General features: G+C 58.2%; 2 protein-coding genes across 4 annotated transcripts; one reads left to right on the top strand and one right to left on the bottom strand.

Moving 5' to 3' along the window:
• Positions 1-45: 45 nt before the first annotated feature.
• On the bottom strand, positions 46-19,139 carry CCDC78 (coiled-coil domain containing 78). Of its 3 annotated transcripts, XM_087734173.1 has the most exons (16): positions 15,853-19,139; positions 14,591-14,659; positions 14,184-14,312; positions 13,896-13,982; positions 13,451-13,630; positions 10,139-10,312; positions 10,005-10,055; positions 9,241-9,329; positions 8,560-8,638; positions 7,932-8,057; positions 6,644-6,855; positions 5,373-5,544; positions 4,637-4,680; positions 2,953-3,019; positions 1,467-1,567; positions 46-774 (listed from the first exon to the last, which is right to left on the bottom strand). In XM_087734173.1, exons 2-16 carry the CDS (start codon positions 14,612-14,614, stop codon positions 648-650), a joined length of 1,662 nt encoding a protein of 553 aa, XP_087590299.1. In that variant the 5' UTR covers positions 14,615-14,659; positions 15,853-19,139; the 3' UTR covers positions 46-647. The 3 variants fall into 3 exon arrangements, 2 of the variants coding, with proteins under 2 accessions (XP_087590299.1, XP_087590298.1); XM_087734172.1 differs by lacking the exons at positions 46-774; positions 1,467-1,567 and having other exon boundaries at positions 2,717-3,019; positions 15,853-15,924; positions 16,493-19,139; XR_015699199.1 differs by lacking the exons at positions 46-774; positions 1,467-1,567 and having other exon boundaries at positions 2,915-3,019; positions 4,637-4,797.
• A 3,343-nt stretch (positions 19,140-22,482) lies between these two features.
• On the top strand, positions 22,483-25,317 carry IGFALS (insulin like growth factor binding protein acid labile subunit). The gene is made up of 2 exons (XM_009477360.2): positions 22,483-22,677; positions 23,261-25,317. Exons 1-2 carry the CDS (start codon positions 22,662-22,664, stop codon positions 25,072-25,074), a joined length of 1,830 nt encoding a protein of 609 aa, XP_009475635.2. The 5' UTR covers positions 22,483-22,661; the 3' UTR covers positions 25,075-25,317.
• Positions 25,318-25,776: the final 459 nt, after the last annotated feature.

The raw sequence follows: 25,776 nt of genomic DNA, 5'->3' as shown, positions 1-25,776 counted from the left end.
AGCAGCCGTCGCTCCCGGCCTCAGGCTTTGCTCCGCCGTCCCTTGGAAGGCGGCTCAGGAGGGGGTTTGTCCAGCTCACCTCCCATTGCGGGATCAGTTTGGCCCTGCTCACCTGCTGCAACATTCCCTTTTCCACTCAAATGCAGAGGAAAAAAAGGTTTTTCCACCATAAAAGAGCAGCTCATCCCCTTTGTCTAGCTTGAACCAGCCCTGCCCTTCTCTCTTAGAGGCCGAGAAGGGAGCAAAGGCAGGAGCAGCGTTAGCGCCTGGACTCCGGTCTCGGTCTGACCCAGGAGAACCGTTACAGCAGTGTCCTAGGAGGCAGGAACGGGAACCTGGCCCTGCAGCCCCCCAGTAAAAAGCTGCCTGGGAACCTGACCCCGTGTCCCAAGGCGTGATGTGCTCAGGGAACAGCAGAATTCCTACAGCTGAGGGGTCAGAAGATAGACGAGACGCAGTTGTCTCGTCCCATTTTAGTGCTGTTAATTTGAGACCGAGAACACCCACGTGGTTTCCCTTGCTGTGCCTCCCAGCTCTCAGCCAGGGAAGGATACTTGCCCTGGCCAGCCCACACAACAGAAAGCTCCTTCCTTTTAAATCCTGCTTTTTCCTATGATCGTGCCGCTTCTCGGAGCCGTGGGGAAGAGCTACGGTCGGTGGCTGACGCTCCTTCTCGCTCCAGGCAGTGAGTGAATATCGGCCGCGCCGGCACTGAGCGCGCGTGGCACCTCGCTGCCGGCGAGCGTCCTCAACCGGAGGATCTCCTGCTGGTACCTGCAACGGGGGAGCAGCACCGTCCTTGCCCGTCTGGTCGCAACCCCACTGATAGCTCACACACAGGAGCGATAAGTTTAAATTACACTTCGCCTTGTGTTTGCTGCACGCTAAGGACGCGCGGTGTCAGTTAATTCAGACCAGCCAGCCCAGGCACTGAGCCACGCCGGGAGCTGAGCCCCGGCAGATATAAAATCACAGCCTTTTCCCGAGGAAGAGGTGTTTGTCGGCTCTGCCAGGTACCGGTACCAGCAACAAGCCCACAAGTCTGACCCAGGAGTTACGGCAGGCACCGTCGCTCCGACGGACGTGCTCTGCTTGTTCTCACCCGTCCTTGCCCACGGGGCGCGATGAGCCAGCGAGAGAGGGCCGTACGTCAGGGGCTGCTGGAAAGCTTGGGATTTTAGGCAACCCCTCTCTTAGCTCCCTCCAAAGGATGGGTGAGCGCACAGGGAAGGAGACGTGCGGTCGTCCCCCCGCCTCCACCCCTGCGGAACAAGGGATGGTGGCAGCTGCCCGCACAGCTGGACGTGCTGCGGGACATCGGCCGCGCCGGCAGCGCTGTGGGAAGGCGGCGGCGAGGTCAGGCGCCGACAGCGCGGCGGGCATGGCAATGTCGCCGGCGATTAGCCTGGGAGAGAAACTGGGAGCACAATGCAGAGAACACGCGGAGGGGGATCCCACCATCTCACCTTGCAAGATGCTTATCTATGTATTCCTGCAGCTCCAACACCTGCTCTTCCGCCACGATCGCCCGCGTCAGCAGCTGGCTCCTCTCCTGCTCCAAATCCTCCTGGAGGGGCAAAGAAACATGGAGAAAACGGGGATCTCGGGGAGACGGGAGTGACGTTGCTCAGTCCCTCTCTGCCAGGCGAGACCAAGCGCTTCCCGCCGCTCAGCTCCGGCACCACTTGGCGTGAGGCAAGAAGCAACCGAAAACTGATGCGCTCGGGGGAAGGAGCCTGGTGACGGCAGCGCAGCTTTCTGCAGGCACCACCGCTCCCGGGCATCGGCCAGGCAGACCCGCAGCCGTCCCCGAGCAGAGCGCAGGCGTGGGGGCCAGGGCCGCCCCAGGACAGGCGGCAACCCCGGCCTGCCAAGCCAGCTTTAACGCCCCAGAGGCTTCACAGCCAGCTGGCGGAGCGGTCGCTAGGTTTGGCGCACGGACACAGCTTTCACACCTTTCCACCGGTAGTTTGTTGCAGAGGGAAGCGACCTTCCCTTCTAGATAAAAAAAAAAAATCCCCTTTGTTTTCTGCACGGTGGCTCCGGCAGCAGATCACCGGCTTACCCAGGTTAACCGCGCGGTCCCCGTGTCACCAGGAGGACCTGAGGTGCTCGACTGAGCTCACCCCCGAGACGCACGGCAGAGCCAGGAGCAGGACCTCCTCCCAGCGCAGCGCTCCAGCCTCTCAGCCACGGCATCGCCCTTCCTTTGGCCGCAAAGATACCCACAATTTAGGCGTTTAGCTTTACGGTGGAGCACTTCCTTAGGTCGCTGCGGGCGGAGGAAGGCACGACGTGGAAGCGAGCTGGTAGCCTCGTCTGCCACAGAAAACCGAACCTCTGCTTGGTTTCCAAAGCCCTTTTCCCCGCGTCTGGCAGTCAGCGTGGCAGGAATCCCAGCACCCACCCTTCTTTCTATTGCTGCCGGCACTGCCGGACAGCAAACCCCACCTCAGCCAAGCCCGCTCCCAGCGAGCATCACCACGGATTCGTGGGTGCTGTAGGGCAGCGTTGCGGACGGAGAGAGCTCTGCTCCCCGCTCCGGGCCACCCCGGTCCTGAGTGCAGCACAAATATCCTTGCACTCAGGGAGAACCAGGCTGGGAAGCTGATTCAGTTTCAGACTAGACTTGAACCAGGTCGTGTTCTACAGATGCCTAAATGTGCTGAAACACGGGAGGGAGCGATACAGTCCAGCAACGAGCAGCCATAAGGGCTGCTCTCCTTCTTTTGGTAGCAGGGTCAGTACAGCCTCCATACGTTACCGGCCGGGGACCTGCTAGCGTCACTTGGTGGGCTGAGGCCAAAGCCACAGCAAGGCTCCGTGGAAAGCTTCCCCACTCCAGCCCGGAGCAGCGTACCGGCCCCGGGGCAGCAGCTGGCTGGGGCAGCACATCTTTGCCGTGGGGGTAAGGGATAAGCTTTCTTCAGACGGGCTGTTCCAGACCTTTACCTGGGTGGTGTGCACAAACTCCCGGAGCTGCTTCCTGACCTCTGCCCAGCCCTCCTCATCCCGCTGCCTAGGAGGGAAAAGCAGATTTTCATCATGCTCAGACATTCAAATCCAGCCCATCTGTAGGTCACACGGCTCATGCCCATCCAACCATAAACCCCAGCGCTCTCAACCTTTTCTCTCCCCGTGCCCCAAACTTCAGGGCACGCGGCACCGTCCCTGTGCCCGCGCACGGGAGTCGCAGCCCTTCTGCCAACCGGGGGTTCCCCACCGCGACGGCTGCGTTTCTTCCAAGTTCGCATCAACACTCGTACATCAGAGGACTCCGTGCAGAAAGAGTCCTTAACCTGACACCACAGGACTGGATTTGATGGAAATAGAGAGTGATCAATGCCAAACGCTGGCGCTTTTCATGTTTCGGAGCACAAAGCCGCCCGTGCTGGTCGCCGAGCGCGATAGGTGAGCTGTCTGTGCGGCCCAGCCGTGGGAAAGTTCTTCCCATTCTGTCTCAGTCTGAATAAGCAAAATACAGGTCACATCTGACGCTCGGGGAATTTGGGTTGTATGAAGGGAGGAATGCATTGTGCTCCAGAGCGGCTGGCTGCGACTGCCAGAGTTCCCTCTGGTGGCTGCCGCCTCCCGGCCCAGGCCCGCGGGAAATCACGGCTGAGATTTCGTGGGAGCAGAAGCGAAGGGAACGATAAACAGCGAAGCCGCGCGGCTGATAAAGACGAGAAGCAGCAGGAGTTGCGGCTGAAGTGCTGCGGTTACACCAGGCTTCGCCTCTCTGGCTAGAGGAACAAGGTAACGGCACGGGTGAGACCCATCAGCACGCAGAAAAGACGTGTTTGAAGTGTGTAGAGTCTCTCGGCAGCTATAAAAACCTTAACGAGACGCATCACTAAAATGTAGGTGCTGCTACTTCTCTGTCTCGTTCCTGTGGCAAGTCTGACAAAATTAATGCATCTCTTCAAGGGCTACTACTGTTTTTCAGCATGGTTAAGGTGCAAGCTCTTCTCCAAGACGCTTCTCTGGAGCCTGGTGGCTCAGGCACTGATCGACTCCTCCGTGCTGGCATCCAGTCACCGAAATACCTGACATGTTTTCTAGGCTACCGCATTTAAAGGGCTGAAAAATCCCAGCTGAGGTCTCTCCGACAGTTTGTTCCGCCTCTCCACAGCTGTAGTTGACAGAGTTTCAACAGCCTAACGGAGCAGGGGGAAGAAACCCATCAAAAATGAGCGAATAAAGGGCTTGTTGGAAGCCAGGGAGGTATCGGTGCGGGGTCACCTAAGGGCTCCAGCCCAGCTTCTGCCCTGGGAGGGAGGAGAAGCAAGACCATCCCGAGGTGGTGCTTCCCTTGCCTTTCTCAGGTTGTGATCCACCAAAGCACTTGGGCGTAGGCTTAACTTCAGCTTCTAAAGAAATCCGCGGGACTAAAAATGTGATTAAATCAAACATGTGCTTAAGAGCTTTCTTGGATCAAGGCCTAAATGACCAACTCATTTCACTGCAGGAAATGCTGCCCCGAGACGACGGCTGGCTTTTCTGCTCGGATGAGTCCCTATCAGCTTGCTTTCTCCCTATTTATTACCATCTCCGAGTAAAGCGGAGAAGACTCCTCAATCCACACAGCAAGGAGAATTCAGACTTACAAATATCCCAGGAAACAAACAGCACTTACTGCTCGGGAGACAGCGGAAAGGCGGAGGTTTCTTTCAGTCTTTTCTGAAGGCAAAGGAAGAACAGCGTTCCCGTAAGCATTACACTGCTGCAATCTCACCACAGCCCCTGCCACGTTGAAGCAGCCCAGGGTATCCTAGCACTCCGACAGCCACCAGTGCCCTGGCAAGGAAGCGATGTGCAGCACAAGCTTAAGGTTTAGGTCTCCCGTCCTCTGAATTTTTCAATTCAGGCAAATCAAGAGACATGTCTCTGCCCAGGCAGAACCTGTGGGAGGACGTGGAGCTGACCGGCGTGTTTCTGAGTGTGGTCTCCTGCTCAGTTAGCTATTCACGCCGAGGCGAAGGCATTCAAGAACAGAAAGGCCCATCCTATCCTCCCTTACCCGCCTCTTCTTTTAGCAGCGAGCGAGTCCACTGGGCTGGCAGCTCTCCCCTAACATCTGCTGCTCCTCAGCCCTCCCGGGGCTCAGCGACCCCAACCCACGGGGCTGCCCAGCCTCCCGGATCTAACTGTAACTCACCCCTCCGCAGCAGGGTTGAAGCAACAAGGGGACTGCTTGGACATCCCCTCCCTTCCCAAAATGAGAAAGCGAGCAAGCACTACCCCTGCCTGTGCCATGGACACGGCAAACCCTCAGGGAATGCCTAAGGAAGGGGCTGAATCTATCGCTTGTGCGACTCCCCCCACCGCCCCCCAGTTTCAACCCCCCAGAAAGCCAACAGCCCAGCCGCCACCTTCTGCAATTCATGGAGCTGCATCTCCAGTTTTGCTTTATCCTCCCGCAGCCGGTTTAGCTCCCGGGTTGTGTTCGTCAGCAGCTCTGGGTCTGTGATGGAAAAGTGGAGCTCGGCAGGGCCGCAATCCATAGCGCTGCTGCCCAAGGACCGGATCTGCTCTCGCTGGAGCCTGGAACATGCCAGAGGGGTCAGTCCTTGGTAGCTTTGCTTAGGTAACAACACAGCATCGCTGCTGCTGCTGGAGGTACCATTCGTAGAATCACAGAATCGTTAAGGTTGGAAAAGACCTTTAAGATCATCGAGTCCAACCGTTAACCCAGCACTGCCAAGCCCACCACTAAGCCATGTCCCTCAGCACCACATCTCCCCGGCTTTTAAATCCCCCCAGGGATGGGGACTCAGCCCCTGCCCTGGGCAGCCTGGGCCAGGGCCTGGCAGCCCTTTGGGGGAAGAAGTTTTTCCCAATATCCAACCCAAACCTGCCCTGGCGCAGCTTGAGGCCGTTCCCTCTCGTCCCATCGCTTGTTCCTGGGGAGAAGAGACCGACCCCCCCGGCTCCAGCCTCCTTTCAGGCCGTTGCAGAGAGCGATGAGGGCTCCCCTCAGCCTCCTCTTCTCCAGGCTGAGCCCCCCCAGCTCCCCCAGCCGCTCCTCCCCAGCCTTGGGCTCCAGCCCCTGCCCCAGCCTCGCTGCCCTGCTCTGGCCACGCTCCAGCCCCTCCATGGCCTTGGGACCTGCTGGCTTCTGGCCACCAAGAGCCAGTCCACCTGCAAAGGATAAGTGGGAGAGCCCAGCAGTACGCACGATATTCCTGGGAGTGTTTCTGAGGGGAGCATGTCCTAGAGCTATTTGTAGCTTTTATGCCACAAGAATTTCTGCTGCTTCCCACAGCCCAAGCTGCTGAGAGAACTGTGGAGCAGAGCTGAGAACACTGCAGAGATGGGCTGGGAGGCAGGAGTTATTTGTGGTACCTCTGCATTTCCACCCCGTCCAACGTGGAATCAATCTCTCGCTCTAAATTTTACACAGGAGAAGTGTATGTGCAAGCAGCTCTGGGGTGACCAGAGCACCCTGATGTGTAGCTGGAGACATCTCGCTCCTGGCTTGTCAAGAGCAAGGAGATAAATATGCACTCCAGATCCCCTGCTCCACCTGGGAGCCCCTCGCCTCCCTCCCAGCAAGGGGTCTGGGTGCTCTGGAGCAGTTCCAGTTGCTCCTTAGCAATTAGCCGAAGAGACAGAGGCAGCCCAGACCCTGGCTCAGCCCTACCCGTAAGCAATCAGCAGGTTCTCATGCTTCTTGACCAAGTTCTTCATGCGTTTCTTGTAGCCACGTGCCGCTCCAGCTAGCTGCTCTTCCCGAGACTTGTAGGAAGCCCTGATATCCTTCAGCATGCTGTCCACAAAGCGTTTCATGTGGGCCTGATCAGCTGGGGCTTTGCCAGGCCCCCTTACGTTGCTGGATTTGCTGTCCATGTAGTCCTTTAAACACACAGAGAAAGAAATGGAGGTGATCAAGTCGTTCCCTAAGGCATGTAACCCATTTCCTGCAGAGAAGGTCCAGGAATATTTGTGCTAACAGCACAGAGATTAGGGCATATCTCTCATTTCCTAAGAGCTGGAAAGACTAATTAGCTTCCATCATGGCCCTTCAAGAAAGAGAAGATCTCTGACCAGGGAAACATGAGTCGGCGTTGGGAGTTACCATCTCTATTCTCATATTCTTTCCACCGCGCCCCGCTCTCTCTGCTAGCTAGGAGATGCTTCAACATCGCTCTGTTAGAAATTAAACTATTCTTAATAGTAAAAATTGCTTTGCTTAGTCTCCTAATCCATCACTACACCGTGTTCTTCGGTACTGGCCTCCTCCCAGCACAGAAGCTCTTGCCAAAACCTGCTTACTGCTACACCAAGGGGGTAGAAGGAGATTTCTTCCCAGTCTGACAGCGGAGTATAATCGGGTATCAGTGCCTGAACCTGCCTGAAACGCCTGCCTTGTGCCGAGTCCTCGCCATGCTCTGGGGGCCCTATTCTACATCAAAGGTGCTCGTTGCCAGAGCGGGTCCCTGGCACGAGCGTTACACGGCTTTGTAGCCGACGGCGGGGGCTGGCAGAGCTCCCCACGGGGACAGCGGCAGTCGGAGGCGGCGACCAAGTCGGAGGCGGCGACCAAGCCAGAAGCGGCATCGCCTGGCCCGCCGAGGGAAGTTGTCAGGGCAATGGAGATTAGAAGCCAACTGGAAGGCAGCCATTGTAAATAGGATCTTTCCATCCAAGTCATCTGACCGAGAAAGAAAGTCCCAGCAGAAACTCACAGACCCTTTAGCATGGCCATACAGGAAATCTGGGCGAGGAGCGGGGCTGGCATCTCCTCCCCCAGGCCAAGCCGAGGGGGCAGAGCCCCCTTCCAGTTGCAAGCGTGGTTCCCCAAGCCCCACCGCCCGCTCTGCTCCGCAGCCCAGCAAGGAGGGGAACCAGCAGCAGCCTGCAAGAAGTAGGCAGCCAGCATGGAGAGACCTCCCAAGGCCAGGAGAGCCCCTGCGGCTGGGGGTACCCACCGCCACGTCCTTGACGTACTGCGCGAGCCGGGAGCGATAGTCCTCGTTCAGCTCCTTCAGCCGGAGCTGCAGCCGGGAGTTCTCCGCCTCCACCTCTTGGAGCTGGCTCTGGGAGGTGAGCAGCACCTAGGCACAGCAAACATGCTCGCTGCTGCCCTCGTCCCCCGGCCAAGCGAGGGGCACTAAGAAGCTCCCTAAGAGATGGGGGACTTCATTTCCAGATATTCAGCTTCACTAGAGCTGGGAAGGTCCTGGGTTTTCACCAGAGCCCACTGGAAATGGTTATAGTCTCTATTCCCCTGCTACCTTCTGTCATTTGCAATCCCCCCCCCCCCCCACCCCGCCCAGTGATTTCACCAACCCTTTCTAAATATCAGTGAATAAAATTCCTCCCACCACCTGTGCAAGCAGCACCTTCCACCACGTGCATCGCAACCCCGGGGAAGGAAACTGTGCAGGGAGGAGCACCTTGGTAGGACAAACTCCCTGGAGAGGAAGATGTGTCGGAGTACCTCAGTACAAGACATCCACCCCCTGCTAGCTCCAGGAGAAGCGCAGGGCACCCAGGAGGAGCCGATGAGCAGGGGCAGTCCTGGGTGCCGGGGGCTGGAAGGGAGCCTGCCCTTACCGCCGACTGCTCCGCCAGCTTCTGCTGGGTGTCCCCGATCGCTCCCTTCGCCTCCTGCAGCTCCTTCCCCATGGCGATCCTGGGCACACAGGAAAAAGGTGTGTTTATTTTAACCCCCCCAAACGTCTCTGTAGGTCCAATACAACCAGCTTTGAGATGGAAATCACTACGGGAGGACAGAAATCTCTTCGCAGCAGCTGCCAGCCCCCACCAGCTGCGTGCCAACCAGCGGCCACAGAGCTCTCGCAACCAAAGGTGCAGGTTCTCCCCAGTCAGAGGGTCCGGTTCTCCAGCATCCCTGCTGTGGCAGCCTTTGCCAGGACACTGACCCCATCGAGCCTGTCGATGGAAAAACCGCTGTGGGGGTAAGGACCAGGGCTGGATTCATCTCTGGGCTGTCACACGTTTGCTGTGTGTGTCACAGAAAGTGGATTTTCAGAGGTGCATAGGCCAGTCAGGTACCTCAACACCACCGACTTTTAAGGCGGCAGCTGACTCTCTTAAAAGCCTTGGAAACATTTGCTTCCAGGCCTCACTTGTTCCAAGGGTGAACCATCATTTCCCACCCTGTACCCCACCAAAGGCAGGCTGCCTCCTCTCCTCTGCCCGAGGCTCAAATTCCGCTGCAACGAGCCCCAGGAACGCCCAGCCAAGCAGAAGGACGTGCCCTCAAACACTCACACTCTCTCTTCCAGCTTCTGCTGCTGCAAATCGTAGGTTTTCTTCAGTTGTTCGAGCTCCGCTTTGATGGGATCCTGGTTTCCAAGCAACTGAGGGACAAACGAGGAGGAAGATGAGACAGAGGGCTGAGCTAAGCAGAGGGATTCGTGAACGGGGAAGAAGTGAGGAGAGCCTCCAGCTAGGCACAAGTCCAGCTGACCAGTGGCATACTGGGGAAAGGCCAGGTTGAACTGGGAGTGACCAGTGCCCTGTAGCACACCAGAAGTGGTGTGTGCTCTGGAGACAGGGCACGTGGAGGTGCACACGTGTTTTTCCCCCAAGGGAGAGTCTTGCTCTGAGAGTCGGATTCCCAGCAGGAGCTGGTGGCGGAGGCCAAGCTGGTATCGCAGGGGCTGCGGATGGGAAGGAGGCAGGGAACGTCTCAGTGCTCTCGGTTTCGGGTGCTTTATCACCCCCGGCTTGCTCAAGTAAAGGCAAGGAGAAAATAAGCAAGCGTCCTCTGCACTTGTTGACTTCCAAACTCCTGCCTCTGTTCACCCAGGGGCGCCGACGGAAGGAACCACAGCTGCCCTCTCTCAGCTTTTGCCTCCACAAGAGCTGGAGCTATTCTAGTCTCATTTTTCAACTGCACAGCTTAAAAAAAAAGTGAAATAAATCAAGGCTCATCCACAAAATTCAAGTTAGCACCAAGAGGTGCCAGCCAGGCAGAATAAATCCCCCCTCTGCTTCCCCAAGGATCCAGCAGCGGACCCCCACACACTCACGTTTCTCTCCAGCTTTTGCCGCTCGTCTTCAGAGGCAACTGCATCTTCTGGCTGGTTTTCGTAAGAGACAGAAGAAAGCGCCTGTTAGATCCCTGTTCACCAAGGAGCCGGCAACAGGGCAGAGTGGTCCTTACCTTCACCTTCCGAGCCGAGAGACGGCGCACCGTCGCACGCACTCTTTCCAGCTCGGCAGAGGACTCATCGGCCACGCCGGGGGAGCGGCAGTGGTTGCTCTCTGTGCGGGGCAGGTTGCTCCGGGCATTGGCCAGATTGAGCAGCTCTAGGCTGAGCTCTTCGTTCTTCGTGACCTGCCAGGTCAAACAAGAAGGAAAGAGCTTCTGAAATCCCTCCTCGCTGGCTCCACACGCTGTCTGTTCAGCACATACCCGCTGCTCTTGGTGCGTACACAAGGCAGGCACTCACATCCCTTCCTGAAAGCAAGTTTTATTTTTAGTTCTCTCTCATATGTCCAAAGATATCAGCGATTTTCTAATTCTCATGGAAATGCAGGGTAAGTATCATCGCCAGGCATCAGGATTATTCACATGTAACCCTCTCTGCCCATCTCGCTCTGGCAGTCGGATACAGATCCCGGTGCCAGCCCAGCCCCGGGCACGGCTCCGCCACCACCTCTCCGTCCCGGCCTCCAGCCTCCCTCCTCACTCCAACCCTGCACCCTCCCAACGCTTCAGGCATGGCTTTTCCCCGTACAACGCCTTGGAACAGCGCTGGCCTCCATAACGTAAAGAGAAGGCCCAAATTTCCATCCATCTAGGCTGACGCCACCCAGCTAATTCCAGTTTCGTTTGAATGCATCCCTCCAGCAGCAGCCAGCCCACAGCACCGTGTAGGCAGCGAGATTCAAAGCGCGGTGCTGGTGTGAAGTGACACATTTCCAAAAAGATAAAGAGGATCTGAATGAGAAAGGCTCTGTTACAGGTGATCTGGAAGGAACACTGGGGGAATTCATGTCTCACGGGAGGGTTTCTATGTAGATAACAAAGCTTTGATGGGGTTTATGACTGGGGACAAGCTTGAGTAATTGTTACCATGGCAGTGAATCGGGAGGATGGGAGGCAGAGGTCATCTGAGTCATCCGTGGAAAGAATAGCTTATCAAAAGATAGCACAGGGTGGGCTGAGGGAGAGAGGAGAGGAGAAAAGAGGCTGACAAAGAGGTGAGATATACAGCTGTGAAAACTGACAGCTACGCAGAGACAGGCTGCTTGTTCTCCAACCGAAAACCATCCATCTGCAGCTGTCAGGCCCTGACAATTTGATCAGAGGGGGTCACACAAGCGCAGAAGCACCAGCCCGGCCAAAGAAAGAGGCAGTCCCAGGTTGGCGATGGGCTTCGCTGCCTCCCCTGGCCCCGCTCCAGGGAAAAGCCCGGCGTGGAACCGGTTCGCAGCCATTTGGGTTCCCTCCGACGGCCTCGCTTTGTACCGCCGATGCAGACGGCGTAAGCCCGCTGAACAAAAGAGGAGGAGGAAACGGAGAGTCGGGAAAAGGTCAGAGTCTTGAAAAGGAAGAATTTACAGCGAGTTAGAAAACGGGCACAAAGTGACTGAGCGGCATCTTCTGGAAGGCACTTCCCCAGGGACAGGCAAGGCCAGCTCCGCCGCGCTCCTTCGCCTGGGACAGACACAGGGCGATGTGTGAATCGAGCCGTACAATGGGGGCCGCGACAATTCAGAGGCTCTAACTGTTCCCGCACAAGGGGCCGTGAATGAGCTCGCCGAGCTGCTTCTGCGCCAAGCAGCCATGACAACATATTGGCAAGGTCACAAGTAGCACTTGTAATTGGGAATGTGTAAAAGGTTCATTGTCTCCCCAGAAGAGCGCCGGGGAAGGGGAGGGGGCAGAACCGCAGGCTGCTTTTCCCATTTCCTTTGGGAAAGTCCACACTGGGAAAATAATGAGCAAGAGGCCCATGCCGCGACAAGTCCCAACCTGCCAAGTTGGAGCCTCTTTTGCTTCAGGCAAGGATATTCGGTAGCCGGAGCCAAGAAACTGGGGTAAAATCCTCAGTCTATGAATTACAACCGAGGAGTTCACCTTTGGCTCCTGGACCCTGTTCCATTACTTCTTCAGGATGCTGTCCAGGCACATAACTGAATCCGTGTGCTTTCATTCTCTGAAAGATTCCAGGATCCATGTGAAAACGGGGTGTTATTACCACCAACCTGTTAAACCCATCATTTAGTGATGTCAGCCACCCGAAAATCCACTTTTTGACAAACACATTGCACCCCCTTGGGGACAAGAAGCAACCAAGATTGCTGAACGCCGAGCTATTCCTCCGCAGCCTGGCGGTACCGCGTCTCAGCGGCGCGCTGCCTTGCTGACAGTCAGCCGCACGCGCTCTGCCTCGTGCTCCGGACGACGGGGTGGGTTCGCACCCATGCAAGCAGCTGAGCTTGCCTCCTCCTAAGAAATTTTAATTTTTCACCTTACGGGAGACAAATGATAGCTTTGCAACAGTCACTAACTCACTTATTTGCAACAGGATGATTACGACCTCGTATCCTTCTCGACCGGAGCTCTGCAGATGGATGCTCAACGTAAAGAGAGACTGGACGCTGCCTAAACCAGCACACCTGGCGCCAGCCCCACAACTTCCCACCACAGCTCTGCGCAGGGCCAGCAGGGTGAACCAGGTCATTTGGCCACACCAGCTGAACTATCTGCCGGGGAGGGAGGCAGGAGGGTGTCAGTCATCGATCCAACTCAAAAAGAAGGAGAAGTGGGAGGGGGGAGAGGGATGGAAGAGAGGAATGTCTGTTGAAGTAGCTATTCTTGCCGAAGAAATACACAAATCCGGGTCCAAAAGACTTTAGTTAAGAATCACTAAGCTAAGAGTCACCAGGCAATTCCCTATATTTTAAGGGACAATCAGAAACTTGCTTACGTTCAGTGTTTTTATAAACTTGCTGACCTCAAAAACGCCCAGGCCCCTTCCCGCCGCCCTACGAAATGAGAGCGACTACAATCAGTTCACGTGCAGCCTGCGCAAGCCATGCAGAAAAAAGGGAAACAAAGCGTGCTGGCAGTCAAGAGGGACCCGCAACGTGCACTCGGGCCAGCCCCGCCGTGACCTCCTCGTTACTGCTAGTGACAGGGATCCGGGACGGCGTGGAAGGAGAAAGGCTCTGACAGCAGGGCGCCCAGAAGAGCCTGGCGCACGGGTCAGCGCGGGCTAGGCACTGTCACCGCTGAGCAGGGCAGATTCTGCAAGCCCTGCTAGAAGGTGACCGTGTTACGTGAAATCCCCGGGGTCCTGAAAAGAAAACCATGCCCAAGCTACGCTGTCTCACAGCTGGCAAACGGTACCGGACCTGAGCTGGGACGTGGATACGCAACCCAAAGCCAACCAAGCTGTCTGTAGGCCAGGTAATCACGCGACGGAGTCGAGAACACCAGAACCAACACTGCAGCCTGTCTCACCTCCTGCTCCAGTTCTTTGCCTAGGGCCAGGTAATTGCTTTTCAAAATGATGTACTCATCCGCCAGCTCCTTCCGACTGCTCTCCAGAGCGTGCAGATGTTCCCGTAAGGCATCCCGCTCCCCAGTGACTTTCTCACTGCAGAGCTCCAGCTCCAGCACGCGGTTCTCCAGGGCCAGGATCTGCAGAGGAGAGGCAGCAGAATTAGACTGTGGCAGAGACCAGCAGCAATCACAGGGCATTTATTTGGCCAAACAACTTCTGGCATGCTACAACTTAGAGAGGGACGAGTTTCACGGTATCTGGGGCATCGTGGGGGGAATTCATTGCTCTGGCTAAAGCCAAGAGAATACACCAAGCAAAGCAAAGATGGATGCGTAATGAACTGCGGTTCTGGAGAAAGGTATTGTCAGAGATGAATCAATTTTACTTCAAGCTTTCTGATACCATATTTTTCAGTTCAAAGTTCTCCGTCTCATACTGTTCCTTCATTTTGTTTGTCTCAATCTGGAGATCAACAAGGTCTTTGGAAATCTAGGAGAGAGAAAGGACATTATAAAGGCCACGGACCGATTCTGAGGTGCTTCAACAGGTCGCACCAAGGAATTTGGGCACAACACGTACACCCCTAGACAGCTGCCCCAACATTGCCCACCAGATTTTCCGCTGCAGATCTACTACCCTCAGATGGCTTCATGGCTCAGCTCTCTCCAACTCCTAAAGTATTTGTTTTACCTTCAGTTTTTCCTCTTCCCTGAAGACCATTCTGGCTGCCAAATCTGTTCTGGAGCCAGCCAGCTTCCCCATCCTCTCCTGCGGGTCTCCGAGCGCGTACGGCCTCTCGTTCCTGTCCTGCAGCTGCACCTAGAGCCACACCACAGCTCAGACAGCGGGTGCCAGCCAGCAGATCCCTCCTCTCCCCCACCCTATGCTCCCACCCCAGTGCTGGTTCGGTTTGTTTTTTTGTTTATCCAGTTTTTCAGAGCTTGAACAAATTGTAAGGGGATTTTCAGCTGCCGTTTTCCTCCTGCGGTTAGGATTTCATTTGCGGTGATGGTTCCATGACCCAGGAAGGGGCTGCAGACCTTCATACTTATACATTCGTTAGCAAGGTGTTGCATGTGTGCTCTCAGAGTACTTACGTTCTCATTCTCTGCAAAATCCATGTGCCTGGAGTCCCAGATCTTTGCACGATATCAGGCAGGTAGTGGCTGAAGAGCAAAGGAAGGATCTCAGGATCTCTACGGCAGCAATTTTTCCCTCGAGGTAGGGCACAAGCGATGTTGCTAACAACTTTGGTTACTAGCGGGTGCAGCATCCACCTTGATCCACCTTAAGGTGGAGCCAATTATTACAGCCACCCCAGGAAAAGAAACAACACTTGTCGGGAGGCTTCTGTATTGCTAAGGCAGCGCACAGCAGATACGGAAACAAGATGCTTAGCAGACACCCCCAGTGAAGCACTATTGCCAGCTAGGAGGCACCACTCCATTTATATTATGGACCATTCCCAAAACCTGGCTGTAGGGACGGCCTCCATCTCTGCTGCAGGGATCTTTAGAGAATTTAAGATCTGATTAACCCATTAATTCATAGAATCACAGAATCATTAAGGTTGGAAAAGACCCTTAAGATCATCGAGTCCAACCGTTAACCCAGCACTGCCAAGGCCACCACTAAACCATGTCCCTCAGCACCACATCTCCCCGGCTTTTAAATCCCCCCAGGCATGGGGACTCAGCCCCTGCCCTGGGCAGCCTGGGCCAGGGCCTGGCAGCCCTTTGGGGGAAGAAGTTTTTCCTAATACCCAACCCAAACCTGCCCTGGCGCAGCTTGAGGCCGTTCCCTCTCGTCCCATCGCTTGTTCCTGGGGAGAAGAGACCGACCCCCCCGGCTCCAGCCTCCTTTCAGGCAGTTGCAGAGAGCGATGAGGGCTCCCCTCAGCCTCCTCTTCTCCAGGCTGAGCCCCCCCAGCTCCCCCAGCCGCTCCTCCCCAGCCTTGGGCTCCAGCCCCTGCCCCAGCCTCGCTGCCCTGCTCTGGCCACGCTCCAGCCCCTCCATGGCCTTCTTGGGGTGAGGGGCCCAGCGCTGAGCACAGCATTCGAGGGGCGGCCTCACCAGTGCCCAGCGCAGGGGCACCATCACCTCCCTGCTCCTGCTGGCCACACCATTCCTGATACAAGCCAGGATGCCACTGGCCCTCTTGGCCACCTGGGCACACTGCTGGCTCATGTTCAGGTGGCTGTCGACCACCACCCCCAGGCCCTTTCCCGCCGGGCAGCTCCCAGCCGCTCCTCCCCATGCCTGCGGCGGTGCCTGGGGTTGTTGTGACCCAGTAATTAATTAATCCATTAATCCAGCCATCTGCTCCAAGACCATCCAGTAGCATCTAACATCAACTTACTTCCAGGCAATCTTCTCAGTCCTCATATCTCCTGTGTCATCGCGCCATCCAAAGGGTCCCAGGGTCTTTGAGCTGGTGACAGGAAAGACCTCCCTCAATTTATCACTTCGCATCAGAGATGCTAGGCGGAAAAATATCATCTAATATAAAATGTAAGTTTTAAAGCAAAGCATGCGCTGAAACAAACTCTTTGAGTAGCCCAGACAGCGCTAAATCTGGATTGTGCTGGTCTACACGCTGCCGCTGACTCCAAACGGCGGCCATCCAGGCCTGAACGGGACAAATCCCAAGTGCGTGCAAAGCGAAAAGGACTCGAACAGGGTCTCTGATGCAAGAGCGAGGGTAACGGAGAGCGTAAGGCACAGCGGGTAGCGCTGGAAGACCTTGGTGAACGGCAGCCATGGGGTAAAACGAATGCCACTTCTTAATCTCCTCATTTTGGGCTTATTATCACTGCTATTTCTGTAGAGTGGGTGAGTTTAGGTAAGAACTTGTCTCTTACAGAAGAAAAGCTTTGACAATAACCTTTTGTTTAAAAAGACCAAAGCTCTGAATAACTTCTCAGCATCTGTCAAAGCTAAGAGGATGAAAGAGGGAGAGGGGCCATCCTGACAGAGGCTCGGTGCCGAGCAGAGTTTACCAGCTCCTCGCCTGGCCCAGGCTCCTGGAGAAGACCCCGAAGCCCCTCGACGTGGATTTCACAAACGGCCATGGAAGCGAGACCCAGGGGGAAGGAGAAGCTACCGAAACGTGCAATTATGTCTTCTTTTTCTGCAAAAGAACTTAACAGACCTGAAGTAATTTTATTAAGGTAATGAAAGTACTGATGAGAATTCACAGTCTCTTCACACCCACTGCCGAGCAGAAAGCCAAATTCACACACCGCCCACGGCGCTGGGGGGCTCAAAAGTCTCTAGCGGCTGCTCCAGCACACGGAGGAGCTGAGCTGCAGCTCCGCTCCCCAGGTGCACGCTGTCTCCTCCCGGCTCTCAGCCCCGCGTGGGTCCCCGAGGACGGGCACTCGCAGCCCACGCCGGCCCAGGGACGCGCGCAGGCTGGCTCACGCCGCTGTCCCAGCCAGCCCCAGCGTGCCCGGGCCCCCAGGCGCCCAATTCAGGCGGGCAAATACCCCACCCCAGCGTGCCGGCAAAGCCAGGCGCTCCCTGTGCCGCGGGGGTGCCCGTTTGTGGCGCTGTGCTCCCCGCACGCACACAAGTGACCTTTTCCCGTAACCCTGCTCAAGCGACCATCACCAGTGGCGGTCGTGATGGCTGCATCCAGCTCAAAGGGGATTCGGGGGAGACAGGGAACACCGCAACAGCCAAGGGCTAATTTATGGCAACGCGCCCACAGGGCTGGTCCGGGCCGATTCAAGCCAGATTTGGGAAAAAACAGCACCTGCGGTCGGTATGCAGACATGACGACGAGTCGATCGTCTTCCCCCATAAACAGCGAGCAGCCCAAGAGCCCGGTGCGCTCCTGCACGGCAGCAGGCTGCACGCCGGGATCTCCCCGTGAGCAGGGACGCCTCTCCGGGTTCCTCCTCGAGGCTGAGAGATTCCCTGCCGCAACAGATCCTCGGTGAGCGACTAACAGCATGCTAAACTTTGAAATCTTAGCTAGGCGATGTAAAGGATTGATTGCGCACCTATAACCCCTTAGACATAAACCGCTGACCAACTCTGAGGCTAAGTCTGGATCCAGCCGCACCGAGGCTCCTCTCCGAGGGGTTTAGAAAGCCGGGGGGGCCTCTCTGAGCCCTGCGACTCAACGGGAGGGCTCCCGACAGCCTTGTCTGACCCCGTCCCCTGCGCAGTGAATCACCCAGGGTACCTGGCCATCGACTCTCGTTAAACCACTGTCGCGTTTACCATTGAAGTTTGTTAACTCACTGATTTATATCGATAAAGTTTGTTTTTTTTTTTTTTTTGCTCTCTCGTACGAGCGAAGTGCACTCTCGCTCCCTCCGCAACACCGTTTCACCTGGCAGACAGCAATATAAGACTAATTAATATAGACACATACGTTATTATTTATGCTCCTGCAGCGCCTGGGAGACCCTGGCAAAAGCACCTTTGTGGCAGGTGCTGTACCAGCACCAGAAATGACAACGACTGCTTTTCCTGTGGTTTGGAAATACAAAGCAAATTTTGTCCTGGACAGCACCACAAACAGCAGAATTGGGCAGAGGAGGGAGGCTTTAGGGTGTCATCGCAACCCAGAACCTCCATCGCCGCTCCAGGGCAAAACCAAACAAGAAGTATATGTTTTGTTAGAGCCATAGCATGGCCTGAGTTGGGAGGGACCCACAGGGATCATCCAGTCCCACTCCTGTCCCTGCGCAGGACAACCCCAAATTCACACCGTATGTCTGAGGGCGTTGTCCAAACGCTTCTTAATGTTGTCAGGCTTGGTGCCGTGACTACCTCCCGGGGGAGCTTGTTCCAGTGCTCCACCACCCTTTGGGTGAAGAACCTTTTCCTAATGTCCAACCTAAGAGTTAACCTCATGAAGAGCTGAAATGCCAACTCCGCACTGCGTTTTTCTTTCACTCTCCTCGTCAAGGACACTTCTAACACAGCCGACGCGGTGGCTGGATCGTCAGCGAGCTCCGAACCTCTCACCCGGGACGCAGCTCTACGGTGTCAAAACACTCCCCAAATCCACAGCAGCTCAAGAGGAAACCGGTTGAAGATTTCAAGCCCGCTGTTTATTTTCACCTCTCCTCCAGCACCAGCCGGCCCTTGCCAGGGTCGCCCGCCTCGCTCTGCTGGTGCCGGGGCCCTCATGGCGAGCGCGGAGGGGAGCAGAGGGAGCAACCCCCTGCCTTCACGGGAGGCTTCGGCACAGCACGGCATTAACACAGCTCCATCTGGCTTCCAGCGCCAGCAAAGTGAATCTGCATCCCCTCCCGGACCGAGCCCTGCCAGGGCCGCCCGCTGCCGCCGCAGCAGCCCCCGGCGGGCCTGCACGCCCAGGCGCGGGGCCTGGAGGCCGCAGCGGGTGCGAGGAGCTGCCACGGGGCGAGGCGTGCGCGGCCCCTCCTGGGGCAGCACCGGGCGTCGGGGTGAGGCCTCTGGGGCGAAGGCCGGGCACCGGGGGAGCGGAGCGGAGCGGAGGGGCGGCGGGGCCTCCCCCGCCGCTGCGGAGACGGCGGCGGCTGCAGCGGGGCCTACTCAAGTACCGCCGCCTCCCGTTTCCAGGGCAACGGGCGCGGCCGCTTCCGGGGGAGGGTGGCGGGGCGGCAGCGCCCCCTGGCGGCGGGAGGCCGAGCCGCGGCTCCTCGGGGCAGCCCCCTCCCTTCTCCGACCCCCTCCCCACAGCCCATTCCAGCCTGTATCCAGTCGAAATCCATCCTCTGCCAGTATAAAACCATCACCCCTTCTCCTGGCGCTACACATCCTGGGGAAAAGCCTCCCTCCGTCGTTCTTAGCAGCCCCTTCTCCATCAAAAGGCGGCCAGAAGCTCTGCTGAGGCTGAGCGGCCCCGGCTGCCCCCGCGGCTCTCCCAGCCCTTGGACCATCTCCGCGGTCCCCTCTGCGCCCGCTCTGACAGGTCCAGGTCCGCCTCAGTGCTGGGTTTGGAAAAGTCCCCGTCCTCGCCTCCAGCGATAGCCCTGGCCACCCTGAGTCATGGCTCGGCGATGTCCTCGCCTCCCCAGTCCAACCAGCCCGGCCAGACTGGTGGCGGTGGTGTGGTTTTACATGGCCGCGTGTGACACCGGGGTGGTAATTAGCATCAAGAGCCGTCGGCGCATCGGCCGCCTCTCTCAACCCCCCGCACCAGCCTGTGGCAACCGCGGCAGGGCAGGGGCCGACACTCGGAGATGCCGGCGGGGACCATTGCCGGCAGCTGCCAAACCCTTTTGCCGCTGCTGCCACGTCCCCATCCTTCGTAACGCAGAATTTTTTGAGTGAAAAATGATGCGGCGCAATTGGCGGGGACCAGGATGACCAGAAACATGGGTGGCCAGCGAGCATGCGGCAAAGCCCATCTCTGCCAGGAGGGTTTCTCCGGGGGGGAGGTTGGTCCCTGCAGGTGTCCCCAGGAAAGCAGCACGAGCTCTGGGATGCCCGTGTCCCCCGTCCCGGCTCTCTCGGGCGGCAGCGTCGGGGCTGACACGTTTTTGGTTCGGGATGAGGAGCGGCAGCGCCAGTTGCCCTGGCAATGCGAGATGCTCTCCTCCAGCCAGGGACAATACCCGGCAAGATTGGCTAAAAATACTTCCTAACTCAGCTGTGACACCACCACCCGCGTCGCATCCCTGCTCCCCGCAGGGCTCAAGCCGGGTCGGTGCTGTCCCTGCTGGCACCCAGAGCTGGGCCACTTGCCCTGGGTGGCCTGGCTTGGGGGGGACGGATCAGGGAGGTCCCGGGGTCCCCCCAGCCTCCTTGGCTCCAGCAGACCTGGCAGGGCCACCGGCGCCGCTCCCTCCCCGGCGCGGCCAGCCTGAGTGGCTGGGGACAGAACGGGGAGCCAGGGCTGGCTGGTGGCATTTACCCACACAACGGGATGGCGGGGAGCTCCCTGGGGAGGGACCCGCGGGCACGGGGGGCTGCTGGCGAAGGTAATGATTCCTTAGAGTTTAAATAGGTTTAAAAGCTTTTTTTTTTTTTTTTTTATGATTTTGCAGCTTTTCCTAATACCATTACAGCCTTTTCCATGGCAACCAGGTGGGGCGGCTCAGACTTTGGTCCCAGCCAGGGAGATTAGCTACCGGAGCTGAAACGATGGGGGGGATCGGCTGGGGGGGTCCGCGCCGGCCGGGGCCGTGGTGGGAGGAGGACGTCCGTGGTAGGGACCCAAAATGAGGTCCCCGTGGCGGTTGCGGTGCCACGGTACACCGGGCAGGCACGAGCTCCCAGGACGGGCTCGCGGCGATGCCGGAGGGACCAACCGTGCCGTGGGGTCCGAGCATCCCCTGCCGCAGGCGGCGGTGGGAGACATCTGGAGAGGAGATGCCCTTGGAGAGGTTTAAAGGTGGAGATGGGTCTAGCTCTTCCCTGCACCGCAGCCACATTGGGAAGGGATTTGCTTATTTACCCTTTTTATTTTCCCTTCGCAGCTCGTTTGATGTTTTCTCTGAAAGAGGGCTGTTGGAGGCAGGGATAAACCCGCTCCCAGCCACAGGTAGGGCTCGTTTAAACTTCCCAAAGAGGTTTTGTGGGTTTTGGCTGGCTGGCCCATGCTGGTTCAGCTCTTTTTAGCTTCCAGATTGATTACACCTTGTGTCAATATGTGCTTAACGCCTATTAGTGGGTGCGTGTGTCTCCATCTCTCATTTCTACTTTCTGATCTATAACTTCCCAGAAGAGAGGATTAAAAATAGAGGGGGAGGAGGGCATCACTCTGGGCCGAAAAGAAAGGGAGAAAACACCGCTTGTGGGAAAGTTGGGTTGCAAGGCTGGAGCCTGGCCGGCTCGCTCCGATGCCTCTTCCCATGGGCACGGTCCTGCTTTGGCCGGTGAGGAGGTTGCTTAAACCCGCCTGAGTAAAGAGCCGAGCTGGGAGCTGGGGGAGATGCCAGGTTCCCACGGGGATGGGCGACGTCGGAGCGCGAGGGGGATGCCCGTGGCGTGGGGCTGGCGGTGGAGAGCGTCCCCACGCCATCATCTCCACCTCACGGACCAGCATGGGGGGAAGCGGGGCTGGGAAGAGCAGCACCGGTGGGAGACGCCTGTTGCCGGAGGCATGGATGTGAATGGTTCCAGCTCCGTCCTGGCACAACTTCAAGGAGGAAGGGGGCCACCAGGACACTGGGAAGGGTTAGCTATGGCTTTTCCGTCCAGCAGCCGCTAGCCCGCAGGGCTCCTCGCACTGGGGCAGAAGTAGCTTTTTATTTATTTATTTATTTTTCTTTCCTGGAAACTGGTAAAAGATTCTGCAGAAGCCGTGTTGGACGCTGGTGGGGAAACGACCTGGGACACAAAACGAGGTCGTCAGCCTCCCCGGGGTGGTTTTGATGAGCTGCCAGGCAGGGAGTGCGATGCACCAGCCCCGGAGCATCATCTACCATCATCCCACCGTGCGCGGGGCTGGCGGAGGAGCCGGGGGACCCTCGCAGCCATCGCCTCGCCGGCGGGACTGGGGCTTTGCCCTCTTGCTTCCCCCGTGGCACAAAAGCAGTGAGCAGAGCGGTGCTCCCACCACCACCTCCACCCGCGAGGCAGATACACCCGCAGGAGGGGTGTGCGGGTTCAGCCCCCAGGCTTTAGTGCCACACGGAGAAGAGCTTGTTCCCATTTATCCACCTCACCGCAAAACCTTGGGCGTTTCAGCCCAGCTCGCAGTAAGGGTAACCCCCACACCTCCAACCCCCGGTGCAATAAGGACACTGCAAGCCCCAGCGTGTGTTTTTTGGGTTGTGACGCCGGGGCTCACACCAGGGCAGGGACAGGACCCAGGGAAGGGTCGGTGCTGCTCAGGACCCTCCCGGAGCCCAGGGCATGGCCGTGGGGCACCTCACGAGGCTGCCCGTCCATCCCTTCACGCTTGCTGCCCACCCAAACCCCATCTCCGGCAGGACCACCCTCCCCCAGGACCATCGCCTGTCCTCATGGGCGTCTCCTTCCATCCCCCCCTCCCCGAGCAGTTACAGAGCAGGGCAGGAGAAGCAAGGAGCCCGTCCCGGGTGATGCTCGCCCCGGCCATGCTGTCCCGGGGGCTGAGCCCACGTCCTGGCCCAGCAGCGGTGGGGTTAAGCCCAGCCGGGCGGGCGGCTGGACAGGCGTCAAGGTGGTTGCTCCATCCATCCCTGCGCAGTCGGCGGGGCCGGAGAGCGGAGAGGGAGCGCTGCCCTGCCCGCCACCATGAGCGCAGGCAAAGGTAAGGCAGGGAACCTGCCCGTTCCCACGTCCCGGGAGGGAGAGGCAAGGCAGGGGGTTGTGGGGAGAGGCTGAAACGCTGATGGGGCTTCGCACTGGGGTCACCCTTAGCTTTTCTCCCCCATCCACTGCTAATAAGGCATTTTGGGAGCCCCCCTGCTGCCCGGGGTGCTTGCTGGCACAGTAGGGCAGAGGCCAAACCTGGACGGGGGCTGCAGGGACGGGCAGGGGCCGCGGCACCGAGACCCCTCTGCTCTGAGGAAGAGCAAGTTATGGGGGGACGTCTGGGGAGGAAGGGGGAGAGGGGCCTGGGGACCTTTCCCCACGAAAGGGAGAAGCTGCTGCTGCAATGAAGGGATGAATTTTGGGGGTCTGGGTACCTGAGGGGTCTGAGCCCTCTCCCGAGGGCAGATCCAGCCTCCGACCCCCCCCCGCTGCAGCTGCCCAGCGTGCGCGATGGGCTGGGACAGACCCCTCCGCCCACCCCCCCAGCAGCACAGGCACCCCAGGGGGGTCCCAGGGGGGTCCCCAAGGGCAGCCATCGCCCCGCGCTAATGGTGTCCCCTTTTCTCCGTGCCCCGCAGCAGGCGTCACCCTCCTGCTCCCCCTGGCCCTGCTGCTGGCCACCGCCTCCCAGCCCCCCGGGGGGGACAGCCCGAAGGACCAGGGGGACGCGGACCCCCCACGCTGCCCCAGCCCTTGCGCCTGCAGCTTGGACGACTACAGCGAGGAGCTCAACGTCTTCTGCAGCACCCGCAACCTGACGCACCTGCCCGAGGACGTCCCCCTCAACGCCAAAGCCCTTTGGCTGGACGGCAATAACTTCACCCTGCTGCCGGCCGCTGCCTTCAGGAACCTCTCGGCCCTGGACTTTCTGGACCTGCAGAGCAGCCAGCTGGCTGCCGTGGAGCAGCACGCCTTCCATGGGCTGCGGAGCCTCTACCACCTCCACCTCGAACGCAACCGCCTCAAGCACTTGGCTCCCCACACCTTCCTCCACACCCAGAACCTCGTCTCCCTCAGCCTCAACAACAACTACTTCAGTAAGGTAGAGGAAGGGCTGTTCGCCGGGCTCTCCAACCTCTGGTATCTGAACCTGGGCTGGAACTCGCTTGTGGTCCTGCCCGACAAGGTCTTCCATGACTTGCCTAACTTGAGGGAGCTGATCCTGGCCGGGAACAAGCTCCCCTACCTCCAGCACCAGCTCTTCTGCAGCCTTACCGAGCTGAAGGAGCTGGATCTGAGCGGCAACGCGCTCAAGGGCATCAAGATCAACATTTTCGTCAAGCTGCAGAAGCTCCAGAAGCTGTACCTGAACCACAACCAGATCACTGCCATCGCGCCCCGCGCCTTCATGGGCATGAAGTCCCTCCGGTGGCTGGATCTCTCCCACAACCGGCTCGCCTCGCTGTTTGACGACACGTTTCTGGGCCTCCTCAGCCTGCACGTCCTACGCTTGTCCACCAACTCCATCACCAGCCTGAAGCCAAGGACTTTCAAGGACCTCCAGTTCCTGGAGGAGCTGCAGCTGGGGCACAACAGGATCCAGAGCCTGGCGGAAAGGACCTTCGATGGGCTGGGCCAGCTGGAGGTCCTCAGCCTTAACAACAACCAGCTCCAAGACATCAAGGTTGGGGCGTTCCTGGGGCTGTACAACGTGGCGGTGATGCACTTGTCCGCAAACTGCATCAAGGTCCTCCCGGACTATGTCTTCAAGGGGATCGCCAAGTTGCACAGCCTCCACCTGGAGCACAGCTGCCTCGGCAGGATCCGAGCAAACACCTTCTCCAGCCTCTCCAGCCTGCGGCGGCTCTTCTTGCAGCACAACGCCATCTCCGTCATCGAAGACCACAGCTTCAGCGAACTGCACGAGCTCCTGGAGCTCGACCTGAAGCACAACAGGCTGAGCCACCTCTCACCCCAGCTCTTCGTGGGTCTGAGCAACCTGGAGTACCTCTTCCTCTCCTCCAACCAGCTCCTGGAGATCTCCCAGGACACCTTCAGCCCGCTCCAGAGACTCTTCTGGCTCGACCTCTCCCATAACCAGCTGGAGACGCTGGACAACACCATCATCTCCCCCCTGGCCAACCTGCGGTACCTCAGCCTGAGGAACAACTCGCTGGAGACCTTCTCGGTGGGCTTTCTGTGCTCCTCCTTCGCCCTGGAGCAGCTGTGGCTGGGGGGCAACAACTGGCATTGCAACTGCTCCCTGAAGGGCCTGCGGGACTTCTCCCTGCGGCACCCCGTGGTGGTCCCGCGCTTCGTGCAGTCCGTGGCCGAGGGGGACGATGCCCACGTCCCCATCTACACCTACAACAACCTCACCTGCCTCCACCCCCCAGCCGTGGCGGGCCTGGACCTCCGTGACACCACCGAGGACAGCTTTGCTCACTGCTGATGCATGCCAGCCCTTCCTGGGGAGATGCACCACGGACCTTCGCCTGCCTCCTCCCCAGCCCCATCCTGGGCTCCCTGGGGCAGCAGCTCCCTCACCACCCCAGTTTAGCCCAGCTGCCCCAGTTTAGCCCAGCTTTGCCGCTGCCAGCTCCCCAGGGCAGCAGCAAGGAGTTGTGCCCGCACAATGCTGGACCATGGCCCCGGCCATTGGCAGGGGGAGACGGACACCAGCTCCCCAGATGGGCTTTGCTGGCTTCAAACTGCAATATTTCAGTCCTTTAATATTTAAAGAGCAGCCCCTGGGTTAGCGTGGTCGCTCCTGTTGGGCACACGGGCATCTCTGAGCCTCCGGCACGGGGGAACGCTGCACCCCCAGCCCGGAGCTGTCCCCGTGGCGAGCAGCACCCCTGCCGGGGCCAGGACTCATCGGTGGGACAAAGCAAAGCACCCTCCTGCCACGGAGCAGCCCAGAAAGCCTAAAAGCCCCCTGAGCTCCCGGGTAGGTTTAGGGAGGGGGGCAGACGACTTGCTTTAATCATTCCTTGCACTAGCAGGTGTAGGCAGGGTGCAGAGCGCCGCACACGTCACTTACCTGATAAATCGTAGCAGACAAATAAACCTTTGGAGCTATCGCAACCCATCTTGTAAGTATGTTTTTTCCAAAGCACGTGCCGCACCCAGGTGGGGTTTCTTATCAGAGCCC

The sequence above is a fragment of the Nipponia nippon genome, unplaced genomic scaffold, assembly GCF_047370975.1.
Source record: "Nipponia nippon isolate SJK-2023a ecotype South Korea unplaced genomic scaffold, ASM4737097v1 scaffold_5, whole genome shotgun sequence".
NCBI classification, from domain to species: Eukaryota; Metazoa; Chordata; class Aves; order Pelecaniformes; family Threskiornithidae; genus Nipponia; species Nipponia nippon.
This window is presented reverse-complemented; position numbering and strand designations above follow the sequence as displayed.

Excerpts from the sequence above, each read along its gene's own strand:
- CCDC78 (XM_087734173.1), bottom strand. The coding sequence starts at position 14,614 with ATGGATTTTGCAGAGAATGAGAAC. Across the intron at positions 10,313-13,450 it reads GCAAAGAACTGGAGCAGGAG|GTCACGAAGAACGAAGAGCT; the intron begins GTGAGACAGGCT and ends TTGACCTGGCAG. Across the intron at positions 10,056-10,138 it reads TCTCGGCTCGGAAGGTGAAG|CCAGAAGATGCAGTTGCCTC; the intron begins GTAAGGACCACT and ends TACGAAAACCAG.